General features: G+C 41.4%; 1 protein-coding gene across 1 annotated transcript; it reads right to left on the reverse strand.

Moving 5' to 3' along the window:
- Positions 1–9,872: 9,872 nt before the first annotated feature.
- On the reverse strand, positions 9,873–15,903 carry LOC115266091 (uncharacterized protein K02A2.6-like). The gene is made up of 2 exons (XM_062853629.1): positions 14,639–15,903; positions 9,873–14,506 (listed from the first exon to the last, which is right to left on the reverse strand). The coding sequence occupies exon 2, from the start codon at positions 14,503–14,505 to the stop codon at positions 10,198–10,200; it is 4,308 nt and encodes a 1,435-aa protein (XP_062709613.1). The 5' UTR covers position 14,506; positions 14,639–15,903; the 3' UTR covers positions 9,873–10,197.
- Positions 15,904–21,357: the final 5,454 nt, after the last annotated feature.

The raw sequence follows: 21,357 nt of genomic DNA on the forward strand, positions 1-21,357 counted from the left end.
TCAATGTTTCCTTGACTTCCATGCAGCAACGCTTTACAATGCACTTTCGAAACCTAAACCAAGTGAACCATCAGCTATAAGTTACATGTTTAGTTTTAATTTTGACAATTGTTGTTTTTCCTCTTTTGTTTTGTAATTTGGTTTCATCCATTTGTGTGTGTGTGTTTTTTTTTACTTCATTAAGACATAGTCAGATGAAGACTGGTATTATATAAATAAATAAATAAACACGGATTTTCATTAATCAGTTTTAAAATAATGCGAAATGAAAGGCATGAACGAATACGTTTAATGTAATGATTGCAGTATTCTTTGCTTTACATAGATGTTTTCTGCCAGTCATAATATCTGGCATCATCATTCTGGCGTTACATCCCAACTGGGGAGGACTGCTTCTCAGCTTAGTAGTTGATAAGCACTTGCACAGTTATTAACTAAACGTTTTCTTTACCAATAGAATGTTGTAATAGAATAAAAAAGCACATGATGGTTCTATTTTGCGTGGTAATAAAAAAACTAAATTTAACGGCGAAGAATGCTCTCCAAAACATAAATCAAACCCATCAAGTTACTTATCTAAACCATTGATTTCAGTTCACTTACTTGCTTTTTTTTTTCGTTTTCCAATAAATAACGTTTTTTTTGCGATACGTATGAAATATTTGACAGTTTTCCATGAGTTTGGAAATTTAAACAACTTTGAGTACCGTAGGGCACTGCAAGCCGCGGTTGCTAAGGAAAATGTTCTTAGTTTTGGATGTTTCGTGGCTTTGTTGTTTATGATTCGGACTTAAAAAAATCGTCAGCTTATCATGAGTGGTTGGATTGATTTCTAAAAGGGGGGTATGCGTGCGTGTGCTGTTTTATCACTTGATGGTGGCATGGTGGCTCACCTCATGAAGTTTCTTCTGGGATTCCACAAGAATACTATAAGGGACTCCCCTCGTGATTTGTCCACAAATTTGCTCCAGAGCTTTCTTCTGGGATTCCGTAAACTGTTAATGAGATTCTTCCAGAAGTTTATTTAGGATTCCATCAGAAGTTCCCTCTGGGGTTTTCCAGGATTTTTTTTTTCTGAGATTCCTTAAGAGGATCCGTCTGGAGTTCCGTCAAAAGCTCTTTCCAGGATTGTTCCAGGAAGTTCCACGAGATTCTTCCAGAGATTCCTGGATTTCTGTAGAAATCAGTTCTGATTCCATCAGCATTACTCCTTCTAGGATTACCTTAGTAATTTTTCCTGTAACTCTTCCAGGTATTCTTTCCGTGGTTTCTCTACAAACTTTTTCTAGAATCCCTCTAGGATTTATGTGATTCTTCAGGAAGCTATAACTAAGTTGCTTTTTCCTGTGTTTATTCAAGGAAATCCTACAGGAACTACATGAGGAATTCCATAAACAAAATACTCCAAAAAGTTCATAATAAACTCCAGGAGGATTTCCATTACAAACAATTCCTGACGGAGCTCTTGGTAGAAACCAAAAAAAAAGTCCCTGGATGATTTCTGGAAAGAGTTCTCGAAGATATCCCTGAATCAGTTTCTGAAAAAAATCCTAGAAGAAGCTCTAAGAGGAATCCCGGAAGAAGTTCTTGAAAAGTAATTCCCCAGAAGAAATTACCTGAGGAATCCCGGAAGGAATTTTCGAAAGAATCCTGGAAAAATCCCAGAAAGATTACCTGGTGAAATTATTGTAGGAATCTCAGAAGGAATACTTGAATCAGAAGAAGCTCCAGAAAAAAACGGAAGAAGTTCCTGGAGGGATCTTGGAGAAGCATTTAGAGGAACACTGAATGAAGTTCTTGTCAGGGATCTTGTAGGATTTCTGAAAGGGTTTCAGGAGGAATTCCTAAAGAATTCCCAGAAGATACTTCGAGAAGAATCTCATATGAAATTCCAGGAATAAATCTTAAATGATTGTTGCAAGGATTTTTTGAAGAAAATCTCGGTAAGAATTTCTGATATCATTTCCGAAAGAACTCCTAGAGAAATTCTGGGTGAAGTCAAGGGTGCGACCATTCATTTGCAAAGATTTACATTTATTTGTTATTATCTCAGTTCAGAAGCATGCTATCGAAAAACAATGTATGGATGAATTTAACTTTGTAGTTTTATCTGAAAGTTTGCCGAATAGCATTGGGGTCGCAAACGTATACCAAAGTCGTGAGCGAGCTGTGAAGGCAACTCTCCACGCGGTGAATGTAAATTTCATTCACGCTGTGGAATTTATGGTCTCGGGACCAAAGACATACTCTGATTTTTTTACTTTTATCATAAAATTCAGAAATTTGGCGTAACATATCAAAAATTCAGAGATGTATGTTTTTTAGTTTTTGAGATAGGATCTTCTTTTGAATATAGAGAGTCATATATTTCAATACTAGCTGCTATAAAATTGCCTGATATTGTAAGTCATCAGAAAACTATGCCTTGTATTGCTTTTCTGATTGATTCCTAATGATTTTGGTATCCATAGTTTTATAAGGATTCTACATATAACATATAAAAATAAATGTTTTGTATGGGAAAATTATCGTTTTTCTATGGAATAGCATATTCATGTATGGTAGCATAGAACATTGTTGGAATGGAATCGCTTTCTAGGGCTTGGTCGTGGACAGTGGCTTTTTCTTCTTCTTTATGACTCTACGTCCCCACTGAGGCTAGGCCTGCCTCGTTTCAACCTAGTGTTCTTTGAGCACTTCCACAGTTATTAGTTGAAGGGCTTTCTTTGCTTTTCATCGCATGAACTTATTTATATGAAGTGGGGCAAGCACAATGATACACTACAAAGCCTTAACCCCTTCAGTGGTCCGTGGACTATATTTTAGGGAGCATCCATGAATGACGTGGCTTTTGTTTTGGCTAATTGACAACACCCCGTTCCCCTTGTAGTCTATTGTTCCATAACATTTGGTGCATAATTGATTCAACGAATGCCGATGTCTGATTTGCACGGCGAACAAGGTTAACACAAAGATTGGTTCTGATGATGATGATTTTGATCTACCATATATTGTAGCAAGGCATCTGCCCATAGCACTGAAATAATCTGAAAAGCGATTTGATCAAGATTGTGCTATTGTTAGTAATCAGTAATTCTCCTGTATGAAGGGCCAAAAAGGATTGTGCGGACTCGCAAGCAGAGACACTTGCGCGAAACCCACGTCAGGGGAAAAGAATCTCCTTCCAAAAGAAAGTTCTCACGAACAACTGCAAAATCAAGCCTCGATTGACAGAATACTCCCAGTAGATGGGGTCGAAGAGCCCGCCCTCAATCCACGAAATGTTAACAACAAGGAGGAGGCAATCCCAGGCTCCTGTCCAAATAGTTTCAATCGGATGCCCTGATGGTCCTTCCCTTCCCCAATATATGATATGGTATGTTTTAAGGAACGACTCGAGTAACGTATAACGACGAAGGTTAACAAACGAAAATAGATTATTCAGGAAATACGTCTGTATGACTTGAGGTCTGGCTTGTGAATAACAGTTAGGAAAAAATAACAGTGGTTGGTCACCAAGGGCGTAACCGGGGTGGGGCATTAGGGCGATTGCCTACTGCGTCAATACCTCCTCTCAATCATCCGTTGGGTGATCCTCTGGTAACTCATAAAGGCTCCCCCAAACCGACGCGGCTCTTCTCCAGCGACACGATTTTTTGTCGCTATGTTTTTGTCGCGAAATCGCTGCGCACTGATTTGAATGGGACCTTCCACACTGCGACGACGTCGTCGCTGGCGACAAGCGACAGTGCAGCGATTTTTGTACTTGTCGCCGGTGTGTCGCGGCGCTGGTCGCTGCATGCAGTTTTCGTCGCTGTCGCGGGGCGACTAAGTTTTGTTTGTGACTAGTTTTCGCGTTGGTGTAGATGGTTGATGCGACGCATTTATCGCTGTAGTCGTTAAGAAAAATCGCGGCGATAAAAAATCGTGTAGCCGGAAAAGTTGCCTTAGTTTGGGGGAGCCTTAAATCGGATAGTCCAAGAGTCCTACGAAGCGTCCTGAAGCGGTTGAAATCCAAAACCTTCGTGAAAATATCGGCAACTTGGTTTTCCAGCGTATGTTCCAACAGCGTGGAGATTGTTTCAAATCGGTCGACTTCAACAGATTGCAAACTTGACCTTTCTTTGCACGTACACCATCCAGATTCTGCATGAATATGCCTTCCTCAAGTTCTCCGTGTACAAACGCTGTCTGGCCATCCATCTGGTGAAAGTGAAATTGTTGATTGACTCCGATCGCCAAAACCGTTCTGACTGTCGGTAGCTTGGCAACAGGAGCATATGTTTCTTCGGAATCGATTCCGGGGTGCTGAAGGTATCCTTTTTCTACTAGTAGTGCTTTGTGCTTCACCGGCTGGCCATTTGCCTCCTCTTTCATGTGGAACACCCATTTAGTTTTCAAGTATCGCGCTCCTTCAGGATGGGTGACGATTGTCCAACCGCTATTTGAATCCATGGTATGCAATTCGTTCTGAGCGGCCTTCAACCAGTAATCACAGTCGTCTCTCATGTGAATGTCAGCGTAACGTTCAGGAAGATCTGTGAGGAAAGTACCAGCAGAAGTCACTCTATATCCAATGAAGAAATCCAATAACTTACCAGAGAGCTTGCGCTCCCGTTCGCTACGCCTCAACACTGCATCCTTTTCAGGCTCATGTTGTTCTAATTGCGAAGGGAGCGCAACTGGTGTCGTCCTGTTCGATTCTTGTCCACCGGAGACTTCATCCAGGATTTCATAATCACCGTCGAAATCTTCGGAATCCTCGTCTTCAGAAATCTCCTCCGTCAGCTGAATTGCTGCATCCGCTGCTTGCTGTGTCATCATTGGAGAACATGCCACCTCTTGCTCATCGAGTGGTAGAATCACTAGAGGAACATATTTCTCATCATCCGGGCACACATGATAGGGATAGCAAGACTCGTCCAATTCTACGTCACTGGCTATTACAGTCCGTCTTGGCAGTTCACATTTGATGCCGTCTACTGTGTCATTCCGCACCAGCATAGCCATTCCTTGCTGACTCAGGTGTTCCATTCTTCGGTTATTCGGATTGCTTGTACACATTCTCGCAGAAGGTTTCTCCAGCTTGATTTCCAGCTCGTATAATCCAACTTCCATCCGCGCGGTTCCAATAATCTTTCCGTCTTTCTTCAGGACAGCCACAGCACCGGAAAACGTCACGTCCACTCCTGCGTTGGCGAGCTTCTTTACAGACATCAGATTGTCCCGCAATTCCGGAACGAGCAGTACGTCCTCCATCCGTAGTGGAATCCCTCGATTGCTGCACCCAGTAATTGTTCCTGCAACTTTCGCTTCCAATGTTACACCGTCTTTGGCCACGTTGATGGCAATTAACTGTCTCAGCTTCCCGTATGTTGCAAAAACATCTTGACGACTCACCAGATGGTCACTGGCACCGGAATCAAGCTTGAAAATAATATTGTTCTTGCTTGGCTTCCTGCTTGACCGATCTGCCACAAAGACTACTCCGTTGTCCGCATTCTTCACTTCAGCATTCGCTTCATTATCCCATTCCTGATGCCTACAGTCTCTCTTGAAATGGCCACGTTTTCCGCATTGGTGGCATCTCCTTTGAATGTTCTTGGCATCATGCTTGGGCTTCATCCATGGCTTGGTCGCAGCTCCCGAAAACGCCGCAGTGTTGATTCTCGCCGAATCCTATTGCCCTTCCGTTTATTTCATCTCTTCAGCCAGTAAACGCTTCTTCCTCAGCGAGATTTTCGAGGGCGGTGACCAACGGATCAAACGAATCTGGTAGAGTCTGGAACAAGGAAATGACCGCATCCGCTTCATCAATCTTGGCACCGGCTGTCTTCAATAAATAAACACCGCCGGAAAACTGATGGAACGGATCATCCAACAGTTTTCCTGCGGTTTCTGACGAGGCTGATGGTCTATTCCAAGAAACCAGTATAGACCAGTAATCAAAAACGGCCGCGATAGCGAACAGGAATCCGATATTGGGCAGTCATCACGCTGGACGTTAAGAACGTTCAACAGTGTCAGCTGGGCCTCCATCGAGTTCGCCTTACACCGCCTAGGTTTCCCGGTTAGCTTATGCCGGATACTGGAGAACCACTTCCAGAATAGGGTGCTTATCTATGACACTGAGGAAGGCGAGAGGAGCTTCAAAATCACCGCGGGGCTACCTCAGGGGTCCATTCTGGGCCCGGTACTATTAAACGTGGCTTATGATGGCGTATTGAGGCTCAAACTTCTACCGAGCGTAAAGCTGGTCGGCTTTGTCGATGATATTACCCGCGAGGTATACGGCGAGTTGATAGAGGAAGTGGAACTGATAACAACGCACGCAATTTGCATAGTGGAGGACTGGATGAGGTCGAGACATTTGGTATTCGCGCACCACAAAACGGAGGTGGTGGTGGTAAAAAACCGCAAGTGTGAACAACAGTGGTCACCACAGGCGGATGCATGATCAAGCAATTGGGGGCCATGATCGACGATAAGCTGAAATTCGGAAGCCAAGTGGAATATGCCTGCAAAAGGGCATGCATGGCAATAATAGCATTGTCAAAGATAATGTCAAACAGCTCGGCAATAGTCTCGAGTAAGCGACCGACAGTTGCGGTCTCCATACTACGGTATGGCGTCGCTGCATGGTCGAATGCGCTAGTGGTGAACCGAAACGTGAAGTGACTCGAGAGTAGCTACAGGCTGATGTGCCTTAGGCGGGTCGTCAGTGCATGCCAAACGGTCTTCAAGGACGCGGTATGTGTGCTAGCGGGCATGATGCCCATAGCAATAGTGATGACAGAGGAAGAAGAGTGCTTCGAGTGACGCCATACAAGAGGCACGAGACGGATTGCCAGAACATCGTCGATGTTAAAATGGCTGAGAGATTGGGATTCAGCAAGGGTATGTAGACAAGTGGACGGGCAGGCGCCATGACGAGGTGAATTTTCACATGGGCGCTGTCCATAAACTACGTTGACTCATTTTGGACCATCTCAGACCCCCCCCCCCTCCACCTCCATAGACTTTTGTCCATACAAAATTTTCGAAACTTGTATGGAACGTAGATTTTGGACAGACAGACACCCCTCCCCCCGTCCCTCTTAGAGCCTACGTAATTTATGGACAGACCCTTGATACTATGTCAGGCCATGAATGCTTTTTTTTTATTCCTGTTTGGGTTTGTCACTGCGACCAGTTTTTAGATCTATTGTGACATTACCCGTATCCTTAGTGTAGTGCATGTCGCATTACTCAATTGCCATTGAGGGGCAATAAAGTATCGATTTTGATACAGTTTTTGTTTTGTTTTCTTAGAAAACAAAACAAGAGTACTGATATTGGCCATGCATCGGAAATCTAGCATCACCCTTGTTTTACTGCCAAATTCTCCCCAATAGGAAGTTTAGGACCCGGGTTTTAACATTAGCAGCAATATCATTCCAATAATGGAACATGTGTTCAGTAATAAGGATTCTAGTATGTTCCTTGCGTACTAGCACTTTCCAGTCTTCGAAGAGTTAGTACATACATGGATCCCTAACCCAATTTGATTTCCTTTGCATTGAGTTTAGCCTCAGATGGCGAGGTTTTTAACTATATGCAAAGTAAAGTTGGTAAACTCAGCTTTATTCAAAAACTGGAAGTCACCAAAACACCAGTAGTAAGGACTAAATACTATAATTCCTTGAATTACCAGAACACATATTCCAAAATTGAAAAATAGGACGACACTAGATTTCGGTTTGGTAGATCTATCACCGTAACGCAACCCAAAAAGGCGATCTACCCACGCTACGGGCTCCGTTAAAGATCGAGCATCTTTTAAACCCCCTCAACCATTCATCCCTCAGCACGGGTCGCCTGACACCTTGGATTGGGGTTACCTGTTTGGTGGACTTTTACCCCCGGAACAGGAGGTCCGTAGTGCTATTCTAAACCGGCAGCTACACGGGCATGAATGCTTTAGGTGCATCTGTACAGATTCGGACATGTAGGCTCCCCCGCATGTTCGGAGTGTGCAGACTGCGACGAGACCGCGGACTCCATGCGGACTAGCGTGCGCAGCCTTTAAACACAAGAAAGAATAAGATAAAAAAGGGGACATAGTGCCCCCTCTTTTATCTTTTTCTTTCTCGTGTTTGTTTACGAGAGTGAGTGAGAAAAAAGAAAAAGCTGCGCACGCTAGAGCCGCGGAACATGTGCTCTTTGAATGCCCACGCTTCGTGGAGCAAAGGTCGAGTATGTGGTAGACTTCTGACAACATTGTTGAAAGGATGTGTAAAAGTGGGATTCCGTTACTTCCACGATTTCTCGAATAGTTCTTGAACTACAGAGAAAATGGCGAGCCGAACAACAGCTAGTTGATTTCCCCATCCAGGAGCTTGAGTCCAACGGGTAGTCTAAGTACTAGCCAGGACTCAAACCTCTGGGGGAGAGAGAACAACTTAAGGCGGTAGCAGGTGGAACGCTTACCATTAGAGTGTAGAGGAAATCAGGTATTTTGGACAGGCCGTTACGCCGTGTATATTTTGGACATTTACGGCAAAATCAAATCAGGCCAAACATTTCAATAGGTCCTATCTGCATTTAAAAGGTTCTCTTTATTCACTTTCTCTTTCAATTATACCAATGTAATGGTACACTTTTCAACTATTTTTGCAGTACAAATCAAAAGACGATTGTTTTGACCATCGTTCAATGTAAGGAGACAATCATAATACAAATAAACAGCTGAGATATTAGGGGTAAGGGCCCATATATCCGAGGCGGTAAACGCACGGGTATTCAGCATGACCATGCTGAGGGTGACGGGTTCGATTCCCGGTCGGTCCAGGATCTTTTCGTAAAGGAAATTTCCTTGACTTCCTTGGGCATAGAGTTTCTTCGTGCCTGCCACACGGATATACACATGCAAAATGATCATTGGCAGAGGAAGCTCTCAGTTAAAAACTGTGGAAGTGCTCATAGAACACTAAGCTGAGAAGCAGGCTTTGTCCCAGTGAGGACGTTACGCCAAGAAGAGGAGAGAGGATATTAGGGGTACTCACTAAACAGATTAAATTGCTGCGAAAGCCATGATTGTCTGCTTATTTGAAATGTTTCATGATTTTGCGAATGAAATAATCAAAGATTGCCTTGGTGATCGCGACGTTTAATCAGTTTAATCAGTTTACGCTGTTAAGTGAATCCCCCTATTAACGAAAGAGAGGGAAACCAAAGAAAGCCTCTCTTCTGCAGATAGGACCTTCAGACATGTTTGGCCTTAAATGGAAGTGTCCAAATTATATACGCGTAACAATCTGTCCAAATTACCTGAATCCCCCTACTCATGTACGAATCCACCTCCCTTCTCATCCCTAACGTACCGCGAAGGTAAGGAAGAGAGTGAAAGAGTGTCTTAGTGTCGACCCCACATAACCCGAGGAATCACCTCTTGGGTATCTGTAAAAGCAGACTTCTTCTTTCTATAGGTCTGGGCGTAAATAGGCGTTCAAAATGTGCAAAAGTGATCGTACAGCGGTACGCATATAAATCGAAGGAGTACCGCTGTCCGATCATTTTTGCACATTTTGAACGCCTTGTCACTCCAGATCTGTGAACGAAAACATTTTGTATTTACGTTGCATACCTACGTAAAATTCAACATATTAAAGCCTAACTTTAGCAAACACCAAGCCAAACATCAAACACCGTATCTAACGAAATCCACGAACGGAGAAAATCGAAGGGGATGTTCGCTGTTTCCATAACAACTCATTCATTGTGCATTTTCAGAAACGTCAAAAATCCGAGAATTTTTTCACCCCAAAGGTGAGTTGAACAAGAAGTCTGAAATGACTGGTTAACGAGAGGTATAGAGACTTCTGGATGTGGAACGATAATTGAAACAGGTGTTACTTCGTTGGTAGTCACTAAAGTTCTGATATCTTATATTTCTCCTATTTCTTACACTGCCGAACTTCTCCTATTTTCCCTTTTCTCTCTTCGTACTATCACTCGATATCTCTGAGCGAGTTCTCAAGTTCTCGTCACTACTACAACTCCTCCATCCTTCAGTTCAAGAATAATTCATTTATTTCTAAAAGGTTAATCTAATTCATTTGAACTTTAAAAATGTTCGAAAGCACATTATGCTTAACTTCTAAAAGAATCGGAATATACATATTTACAATTTAAAATTTTCTAGTTAATTCGAAACTACTAATAGTAGACAAAATCACTCCTTCTTCGCTTCTTATTCCTTCTTCTTGATCTTCTTATCGGAACCACTGGAAGTGGATCAGAAACCTGATCCTGCAAATCTATTTCAGGTTCATCACTTGCAAAAATAAAAGAATCGGCAGGATAGCCATAGAACTCAAAATCTGGATTTGAAACTTCTTCGGAATCTTGTTCATCTTCTTCTCTTCTTCTTTTGCTCGTACTACGAACATCGTTACGCAATCTTACCGGAGACGATGACAAAACAGATTCTACTGACGGTACAGATGACAAAATGGGTGCTTGATTTGTTAAAGATGACGAAACTGGTGCTGCTACCGGATTTGGCGATAAAATGAGTGCTGGATCGTTTATAGGGGCATTCACACTCCCAAATGGGAACACTAATGTTCCTTTGCGGTGAGTGTAAGACGGCAGCTTGAGCTGACGCTTATGCGCCAACACCATCCTTCCCCCAAGAGAAATCTGAAAAGTAGCATCAGAAACTTGTCTTAAAAAGGTGGCTGGTAACCATCTTCTGATGTCTGTAGTGTTTATGTTTTTGTAATAAATCAGATCTCCGTTCCTGAGTGTGGTAAATACATCAGCCTTTTTGTTATCTTTTGCAGTGTGTAAATCAGGATCATCATGCGAGTTAGTCAAGTGGTTTCTAAATTTGTTCTTGGGATTAATTAAGTCCAACATAGTCTTTGGTTTATAAGAGAGTAATCTTTCAGAAGGAAACTGGCCTTTATCTAAACAAATGTTGCGGTAATTTGACAAAAAATAAGCTATTTGTTCTTCAATGTCCAAACTTTTCATTTCCGGGTCAAGGAAGAACTTTTTCAAAACATCCTTAACCAACCGTACAGTTCTTTCCGCTTGTCCATTGCTTTCCGGGTGATACGGTGGACTTTTCATCACCAAAATCCCCTGATTTTCCAAAAACGTCACAAATTTGTCCGAGTTGAACGGTGGTCCTCCGTCAGTAACCACAACGTCCGGCAGTCCAAACCTGGCAAAAATTCCTAAAAGAACCTTTAAGACTTTATTACAGTCGGTTCCATACCGCATGTACTCTAGTTCAATCCACTTGGTAAAGCTGTCAACGACAACTAAGAAAACTTTTCGGTCAAAGTGGAAAAAATCGGCATGGATCCTGCTAAAAGGTTTAGTCGTTGGAATCCACCGGGAGTAGGGCGCCTTCTTGCTGATCGCTGTCATCTGATGGCAAATCACGCAGGCCTTTACGTAGTCCTCCACGTCCTTGTTTAGTCCGAACCAGTAGACGGTCCTTCGCGCTAGTTGCTTGATTTTACTGATCCCTGAGTGGTTCATATGAAGCATTTTAAGTACCTTGTTCTTCATACTCTCAGGAATCACTACGCGATCCTGGAACAAAACGCAACCCTCAATCTCTTCAAGCTCCTGGTAGTGAGAATACACGTCGACAAAACGCCTTTCCAACCTCTGTGGCCAACCTTGCTTAAGGTATTTCAAAATCGTTTGTAAAAATTCGTCATTCAAAGTTTCTTTAGCCACTTCTTTGTAGTCGATTGGAAATTCGCTAGAAAAATTTAAATTTTTGACGTATTCTCGTGCCAACTCTTTAGGGACTTCTTCGGCCAAAGGAAAACGACTGCAAAAATCGGCGTTTCCCATCCTGGATGAAGGCCGATACACAATATCGTAGTCGTAAATTGAAAGCTCCATAACGTATCTCTGTAGACGTGTCACCGAAATAGAATTCTTACCCTCTTTGCCAAAAATACCGATTAGAGGCTTGTGATCGGTATAAATAGTAAAATGCATTCCGTAAAGAAATTTATGAAATTTCTTTACGGTGCTTACAACTGCTAGTGCCTCAAGATGCAAAATTGGGTAGTTTTTCTGGGCGGTGTTCAAGGAAAATGAGGTGAAGCTTATTGGTTTTTCTTCGTCTTCAACCAAATGAGCGATGACACCTCCTAAACCATAGCTACAGGCATCTGTTACTACAACTATAGGCTTATACGGGTCAAAGTATTCCAAAAGGTTTGGGTTTAAAAGAAATCCTTTACAATCGTTGAATGATTTTTCACAGTTGTCTGTCCAACAAAACGTCACGTTCTTCTTCAAAAGATTGTAAAGGCAGCTGATGCGAGTGGACAAATTAGGAATGAACTTAGAATAATAAGTAACAAGTCCTAAAAATGCCTTTAATTCTGAAACGCTCCGTGGAGCTTTCGCTTCACGGATGGTTTTAACTTTGTCGGGGCAGGGAAGCAATCCCTTGTCTGTCAAAACATGCCCCAAGTAAGGCAATTGCGAAACAAAAAACTTGCATTTTTTCAAATTTACTTTTATGTTGGCTTTGGCTAGCCTTTCCAAAACCAAAAAAAGTTTCTTCCTGCAATCGTTGAAATCCTTCCCCGCTATCAGCACGTCATCCAAATAAACCGAAACATTCTCTAAATCACAAAGCACTTGGTCCATGACCTTTTGGAATATTGCTGCGCTAGATGAGGCCCCTTGAGGGAGCCTATTGTAGGTATAGAGGCCCTTGATGGTATTAATCACCATGAACCTCTTCGAACGGTCAGTTAAAAGCAGCTGGGTATAAGCACCCTCTAGGTCCAAAGAACAAAAAACTGTTGAACCCGAAAGTGTAGCAAACAGATCCTGCGCTACAGGCAAAGGATACGTATTGGGAAGCAAAACTTTATTGATGGAGACTTTGCAGTCTATCACCAAACGAATACTTTGATCCTTTTTCACAATGGCAATAACCGGTGAAGCCCATTCGCTGGCTTCAACAGGCGTGATGACTCCTTGCTTCTCTAAATCTGCCAAAAAATCAATTACTTGTGGTCTTAAACGTAATGGAACTTCGTAGGCCTTCTTAAAAATGGGTGTGTCTTCCTTCAAGATTAAATCTCCCTTAAAACCAACTATCGGACTAGAAAAATCTTTTGTAAAAATCGTCGCAAACTTACTCTTTACTTCTTCAACAACTTTCTGTTCGTCAGCCAGGTCAATGTTCCCCACAGTCAAAGGAGGGTTGGTGAACGTATTTCTCCAACCGGCGTAGAACTCGTCTAACCATGTGCGGCCAACCAGCGGGATAAAATCGTTTTTACAACGTAAAACAACCATGCTTAGCTGTTTTTGATTCCCAGCGAGCTGTACCTCCACAAAAATTCTTCCAACAACTTTTAACTTGTTTCCGTCAATCACAACTAACTTCTTATTACAATGCTGCAGCTCGCAGCTTGCAAAATTTCGCAGGTACAACTCTTCCGGAATCACACTCTCCGCTGAACCGCAGTCGATTTCCATGGTCAAACGTGTCCGATTAACTAAAGCCTCCACATAGCAGGGATCGCTGATCTTGTTGACGGACGAAATCATAAGACAAGGCATTCCGTCGGAATAGTCTGACTCGTAATCTAAATCTTCCTTTAATCTCTTGAAAAGTCCTGAATCTTTGGTGGAGCTAGATGACTTGCTAGAGGATGCTTTTGGAGTATCAACAAATTTAACGCTGGCCTGATTTTTACGCGGGCTTTTGCCATGTAAACGGTAGCAAAACTTCCTAGTGTGTCCAGTTTTTTTGCAATAGGAACAAACGTAAACTGGTTTACCTGAACCTCTTGTGCTTTGATATTTGTTGTTACTTCTACTTCTGGACGAAAACGATCGGTTCCTGTCAAAACTACGACTCCTACTTCGGAATCTGTTCCTTGATCGCGAAATGTCCGGTCGGTGACCCAATCTTGCTACAACGCTTACACGCCTGTCATCATCCCGATTTAGTTGCTTTGTCCTACTAGCTGAAATCTCGGAATTGAGAATCAGTCTTTCCGCTTTCGCAGCAGATAAATCCTCTTCGTCACACAATCTCTTTTGCAACTGAGTATCGTTAACTCCAATCACCAACATGTCGCGAATAGCCCTGTCCTTGAATTCTCCAAAATCACACCTTTCAGCTAAGTTTTTCACGGTTATCACAAAATCTTCTAACGATTCATTCCGACCTTGCCTCTTCGTCCAAAATTTGTAGCTGTGTACAACAGCAAAGTCATTTTTATCATAGCGTTTCTTTAGTTCATCCGTTATTTGTTTGTAAGTTAACTCATTAAAATTTTTCCCAGGAAAAAGCCTTTTCAACTCAATAAAAACTTCTTTACCGCAAACAGCTAGGAATGACGTTTTGTAGCGGTCCTCTGGAAATTCATTATGTTTAAAAATCCATTCCAGCTGTTCCTGGTATTGGCTGAATGGCATTGAGTATGGCACATAAGGATCCGCAATCGATGTTAAAGTCATCCTTTCCAAAGAAATGCACAAGAATAATACACGAAAACAAATTAAAATTGGTCCCAATCCACAATGAAAATCAAATAAATTCAAAAAATCTCTCGCAAAAAAATATCACAAAAAGTAAACAAAAACCACGTACCTGATTTACGATGCAAAAAATAACGATCCGGAAACAGCCCTGTAGGCAAAACGTTGCACTCCGTTACCAAAATCCGGTTCAAATCCTTCCGAAAAACAACAGCAGCAATCAAAAGCACACAAAAATCCTTCAGATGCACTTGTGCATCCACAATCCACCTCGCAATCCACAGTGCACTCCACACAGCAGCAAACCAGCAAAGCGATGATCGATGATGGCAAAAATCACAACACTAGACACATGCACAGCTCCGACGAATCGTTTCAGCAACAGCAGCAGCACAACTTCAGGCACAACTCACTATCCCGGTCGGCTGACCACAAAACTTGTCCACCGGTGGCGGCAGAATTTGTTCGATGCACTAACACACCGAGTTCGTTGACCTCCGATGCACTTCTGATGCACTTAATGTCGTTGGTGTTTACTTTCGCCAGTTGCCGACCAGCCGACTAGCTCCGTCGTTCGGGTTGTCGGTGTTGGTGAGCTCCGTTGCTCGCACTCGCGCAGCTTACGCACACTTCTTCGGAACTGTCAAAGTTCGTTCGGAAATTCTCTTTTGCGTTCCCGGTCGCTGGAATCGTCTGGGGAACTGGTTCGCACACTGAGAAAATTGTGGTGGTGTATGTGATCCTCGGAAAAAATGTGCTGCAAATGTGTGATACGAAAAATGTGTGTGTAGAAAAACTGTCGTCGACAAAATTTAACACGTTTTCACAAAATGGCGTTTTGCAATGGCTTTTCTCTATAGAAGTTACAATTCGATAAAAATGTCACTTATCACTTTTTCATCTCCCACAAAAGAATAAAGCGAGGTTTTGTTCTGGCATAAAAGATTTTCACACAAAAGGCACTCTCAGAACAATAGAAACCAAGCCCAAAAAAAAATTTGGCGGAATGCGAAATTCTTTTCACAAGGAGGAAAAATCTACTTACGCCGAGCTCCTTGGATGAAATTCGTGGAATATATTCCAATCCACTAAAGTTGCACGCTAATTCACACGCGAAAAAAAATCTCATGCAAAAAAAAATTAAACTTCACTAAAAAATCTATCCTCGTACGCCAACTGAAATGACTGGTTAACGAGAGGTATAGAGACTTCTGGATGTGGAACGATAATTGAAACAGGTGTTACTTCGTTGGTAGTCACTAAAGTTCTGATATCTTATATTTCTCCTATTTCTTACACTGCCGAACTTCTCCTATTTTCCCTTTTCTCTCTTCGTACTATCACTCGATATCTCTGAGCGAGTTCTCAAGTTCTCGTCACTACTACAAAGTCCTTAACGAAATTGGGTTTTTAAATAAGGAAAAATGTATCGATTTTTTGATTTTATACGAAAGAGCACCTTTTTCTGAGCCACTATGATTTTTTTCAGATTTTTAGAACTTTATTTTGATACCTAAAATCAATTTCAAAGAGATATTTTGAAATCACCTTTTGACAGCTGGGTAACTGTTTGACAGCTCCACCCAGTACAAAATGCGACGAGGGGTGATTCGACAAATCGCTCCCATACAAACTTCAAATTGATTTTTAAATAGGCTCCCGGGCACCAAAATTCATGAAAATTTGGATTTCGGCTCAGTTTCGCATGCAGATTCAGAATATGGAATTATCTCAACACCGCTAAAGAAGCCAATTCAGCGCCTCATGTGAAAATCTCTTTTTTGTTTACATTTGTTACATACGGTGTTTGGTAAAGTTAGGCTTGATTTGTAGTTTTGTGCTAAAAATTGAGCTCAATCCATCAAAGCAAACTATATTTACAGCATCTCAAACTTGGGCATTTGTATTGATTGATGCACCAAGCGAAAAGAAGAAGAAGTTTTGACATCCAAGCGGTGTGCCGTCGATTAGATCCTCGTCGCTGATTGGTCGATGGATGTAAACGGCACACCGCTTGGATGTCAAAATTCTTCTTCTTACCGCTTGGTGCATCAATCAATGGAAATCGGCGTTCCGAAGCATGTACCTACTGTATCGCACAGCAAATAAATAAGTCGAATGTTGATCAGCTAAGTTGTCGATGGAGACGCATGGTCACTCAGAAACGCTAATCAATGTGCGTTACCACTGGTTACAGTTCTCTAAGGGCTTGTTCACAAATGTCATAACGCTGGAGGGGGTGGGTGGGTGTCCTTCATGGTGTTACAGCTCGAACAAAATAAAATTTTCCCCATATAAATAGTGTTACGAAGGGGTGGGTGGGTGTTGAAAACGACCAATTTTAGCGTTATGACATTTGTGAATGAACCCTAAGAGCTTTCACATTTTCGAAGAGTTCGAATCAATTGTATGTTTCATTGGTCTCTCTCTCTAGCGCCAGTCACACGGTGCATATATTGATCAATAGTTGGCCGTTTTATGGAAAAATTGAATGTATAATATTGTTCAAAAATAGATTGACATCAATCATTCAACTTTTCCCCTATCTTCCGTTTGATCAACCACACAGCAATATTTCCCCTCCATAGCGCATTTTTCTTCAATTTTCTCTACAATATTTCCCCACCTTCAAAATTGTTACATCAATCCTCTCGAAGATTGTTCAAACCATGGGTCAAATTATTCCATGGATCAATTGATTGGTTCAATATTTTCCCTCCAGATCAAGCTATCATTCTTTCAATGCAGCAGCGCGTGAACGAGAGCGTCATCATTGCAGTGCATTCTGCCGTGTTGCCGTATTTTTTTTAAATATAAAATTTAAATTTAAATTTAAATAAATTTCAATAGCTAAATATATTATACAAAAAAACTGAATTCAGATGTAATAAATCATCGAACAAAAAAAACAATTTATGCAGAAGTAATGTAGTAAATTTATGCAAAGTTTATATAAGTTTATGCAGAGCTAAATGTAAACAATGCATTAGTGATAATATTGCAGACTACATCTCAAATTGGACTATCACACTTTTTTTGGTACGCCTAAAAAGTGTGATAAAAGTGCACATTTGCCTCGGATCGTCTCGACGTCTTCGGTGCACTTAGGGAAGATTCAAAAATTACGTCCATCGTTTTTCGGGATTTCTAGACCCCCCCTCCCCCCTCTGTCACGCAATTTCCCTATACCCAATACACGTACTGTCACACTTTTCTAGACCCCCCCCCCCCTCTCCCCCAAATGTTGGACGTAATTTTTGAACGTTCCCTTATTCCTCCATTTACAAGGAATAAGTGCACCGAAGACCTCAATTCGATCCGACGTATCCCTGCGCTGCAATCACACTTTGAAGGTGTGTGCACACTATTGTGTCAGTCCAACTTGGCGTGCAGTCAGCAATAAACAGTTCACAACATTTTTTGTGTAATCTTATAACTCGGTTGGTGTCCCACCGAACTTTGCTAAAAATTACTGGTGCACTGGCGGTTTCTAACACCAGTTAATTAATAATTTGCACATTAGGGCGGTAACATGCTTAGCTGCGTTGCCTATAAATTAGAAATACCCCCTTCTGACAAAGAACACCCTTCTGTAGTAATTTTGTGTAATGTCGAAATATAAAGGTAATTCAGCAAGATGGCACTGATGGTGTTTCGAGTCCCATCCCATGGGCTGTCCAAAAACTTTTCGTAATAAAAAAATATGTAAAATGTTTGATTACATATGTAAAAATGGTAAAGCTTAGAAGAATTAATGTGAATAGAAAATTCATTAAAAACATAAATAAAAATGTGACAGAAATGCATTGTATACATTGGGCATTGGGATCGGTAGGACTGAAAATCAACCACACACCCACCGACGACGCATTGATTCCATAAAAGGCTTTGCTTTGCTAGCTGTGCACGTATGATAAGCATGCACGGACACTTGTTTTTTTTCTCTTTATGCATTAACTTCTCTCATACTGCCGGGAGATTTTCTCTCTGCTCGAGCCTCGGCTTGATCTATCTCTCGTGAAAGATATTGGATTGATACTTGGTTTGATCCTCGTGATTTCATCAATAATCCTTGAGAAAGAAATACTTGATGGAATGGTGGAATAAAGGAAACAAGAAAGCGCTGCCAAATAAACATTTTCAAGCACATGTTGCGCATCGTAAATTTTCATTAGATTATTTAGGAATAATGTTTAATATTTAACATTGGTTCATCATGTTTTATATCACATCTTTAATTTCCACTAACGCATATGCGATTTTCTAGTGCCTTTAGTATGAAATGCTACAAAACTCAGTATATTTTCGACAGCTTTGTTCTCTTCGTCATGGGGTGTTATCTAAAGTCTGATAAACTGAAAGTTGGCGTCACATTTTTGCCAATCAAACTGTTTACAACTAAGTTTCAAGCTATTTGGACGACAAAAAACTCTTATGGCAAAGAGTGAAACACTGCCAATAATACTCAAAGTCACTATTATTTAATTATTTATTTATTTTTAACACTTATGTGGCCGGCAGGGTACCCGGGTACCTTTTTCAATTTCAAATCTCGACATTTTAATGGTTGTTGAAACTAGGATGTTGGAACTCTGTTAGATCTTAGAACTCGTGAATATACATCTATTAATGGGGTTGACCGAATTTTAAAGTAAGCAGGGGCAGGGGGAGGGGCTCCTGCATTTTTTTATTACGTGGAAGGCCGGCAGGGTACCCGGGTACCCACGAAATTGAAATGATCATATCTCCGTCAATTTTGCATAGATTTTGGAAATTTTTAGCTCATTCAACTCAGAAACTCATCATCTATCGGGAAAATATTCGGTTAGACCGATCTAATCACCGTGGTTTTCGGAAAATCCATATTTTTGGGAGCATGTCCTTATACCATATTGAAACCCACATTGTTAAGACTAGGATGTTTATGGTCAACCATGGCCCCACGAGAAGCGTGTTCCGAAATCACAGTTTCAAAGTCAACACGTTTTATGATTCCAGGCCAGTCAGATACAATATGCCAAAGCAATTTTACGATGCTTGGTACCGAAATTGCTACTAACCTACCGAAAATCCCGTATATTGTATTGTATAAAAACATGGATCCGTAAATCCGGATTTTCCGGTACCCATGGTGATCGGACCGGTCCAACCAAATACGATCTCGATAGATAATGAGTTTCTGAGTTGAATGAGGCAAAAACTTTTAAAATCGGTGGAAAAATCGCTGAGATATAATCATTTCCATTTCGTGGGTACCCAGGTACCCTGCCGGCCTTCTACGGGTGTTTTTTTTGCTGGCCACACTACGGTTAACTTTAAATTTTGTAAGAGGGAAAAGCCCCTTAGAGTGATTTCCAAATTTACATGTTGAAGTTCGAACCTAACTGTTCATACTTATTGTTTAAGCTCCATTTTGTATGAAATATTTTGGTTCACCGGTAGAAGTTCATAACTTGTGTTAGAAATTAAAAAAAACATTAACCTTCTCAAGACATTAGGAAAAATAGCATGATGAATTAATAAATAGATCCACTATTTACCAATTCATCATACTCATCCGAGAGATTGGGTTCAATAAATAAGAGTTTATGAATGCTTACAAAAAATCGAATATGGCGTGGTAAATAACCAGAATTATCAAAACATTATTTTTTTTTCATACCTAATCATTAATGGAATTGAATAAGCAAGTGAAATATAGAGATTTGCACTTTTCTAATGATCAAGTCTTTATTTTATTTACAATGCAAAAACGTGACACTTTATTTCTAAAAATTTGCTTTCAAAGCATTCCATAAAATTCAATTGAGCTGGCCACCATGAACGCCGTGAACCACGCGCTGAATGTTGGTGAATTGCTATCTCTTCCTCACTGATGGAATGGTCTTCGCTCAATCTGCTGACTCTTTTACCCTGCTGGATTGATCGAATAAAACAACTCAAGGGGAAAGTTTGACGGATTTGGATGATCTTGATGGTTTGGTCAAACTGGATGATAGCGGTGGTTGGATCAATCTTTCGGAGGGGAAATTATTGAAGATTAAACACCAACCTCAATCTCGCTTTTGCAGGTTGGTCAGTATTTATATCAAGATTCAACATTATCATCCATCTTCTTCGCAATAAAAATGCAAGCAATACATTTAGCAATATTTCTATCAATTTGTGTTTCTTGATGAAGTTGAAGGAAGGATTGAACCTCTTGGTTGAATCAATTTATTGATAAGTGTAAATGGCACTTCTCATTCGTCAACAGTCAACACCCACTTTCCCCTACCCCAAAGCCCCAAACCATACCATAGGGCACTGCATTGTTTTGATTTTATATGGGATTTTGACGTTTCTTGGCCTTGTTGTTTACAAAATTTCTGTAAGAGTGAAAGAGAAGGAAAGATTTTCATGCAGTCCCCTATTCAGAGAGCCCCAAACCGGCTCCAATTTCGAATGCGAAGGGGCATGCGATGTAGGAATGTCAAAACTCAACAAGAAAACCTGTTTACCCACGAATGTCTTGTTTTAAGGCTCCCCCAAACCGACGCGACTCTTTTCCAGCGACACGATTTTTTGTCGCTATGTTTTTGTCGCGAAATCGCTGCGCACTGATTTGAAGGGGACCTTCCACACTGCGACGACGTCGTCGCAGGCGACAAGCGACAGTGCAGCGATTTTTGTACTTGTCGCCGGTGTGTCGCGGCGCTGGTCGCTGCATGCACAGTTTTCGTCGCTGTCGCGGGGCGACTAAGTTTTGTTTGTGACTAGTTTTCGCGTTGGTGTAGATGGTCGATGCGACGCATTTATCGCTGTAGTCGTTGAGAAAAATCGCGGTGATAA

Source organism: Aedes albopictus, chromosome 2 (genome assembly GCF_035046485.1).
Source record: "Aedes albopictus strain Foshan chromosome 2, AalbF5, whole genome shotgun sequence".
NCBI classification, from domain to species: Eukaryota; Metazoa; Arthropoda; class Insecta; order Diptera; family Culicidae; genus Aedes; species Aedes albopictus.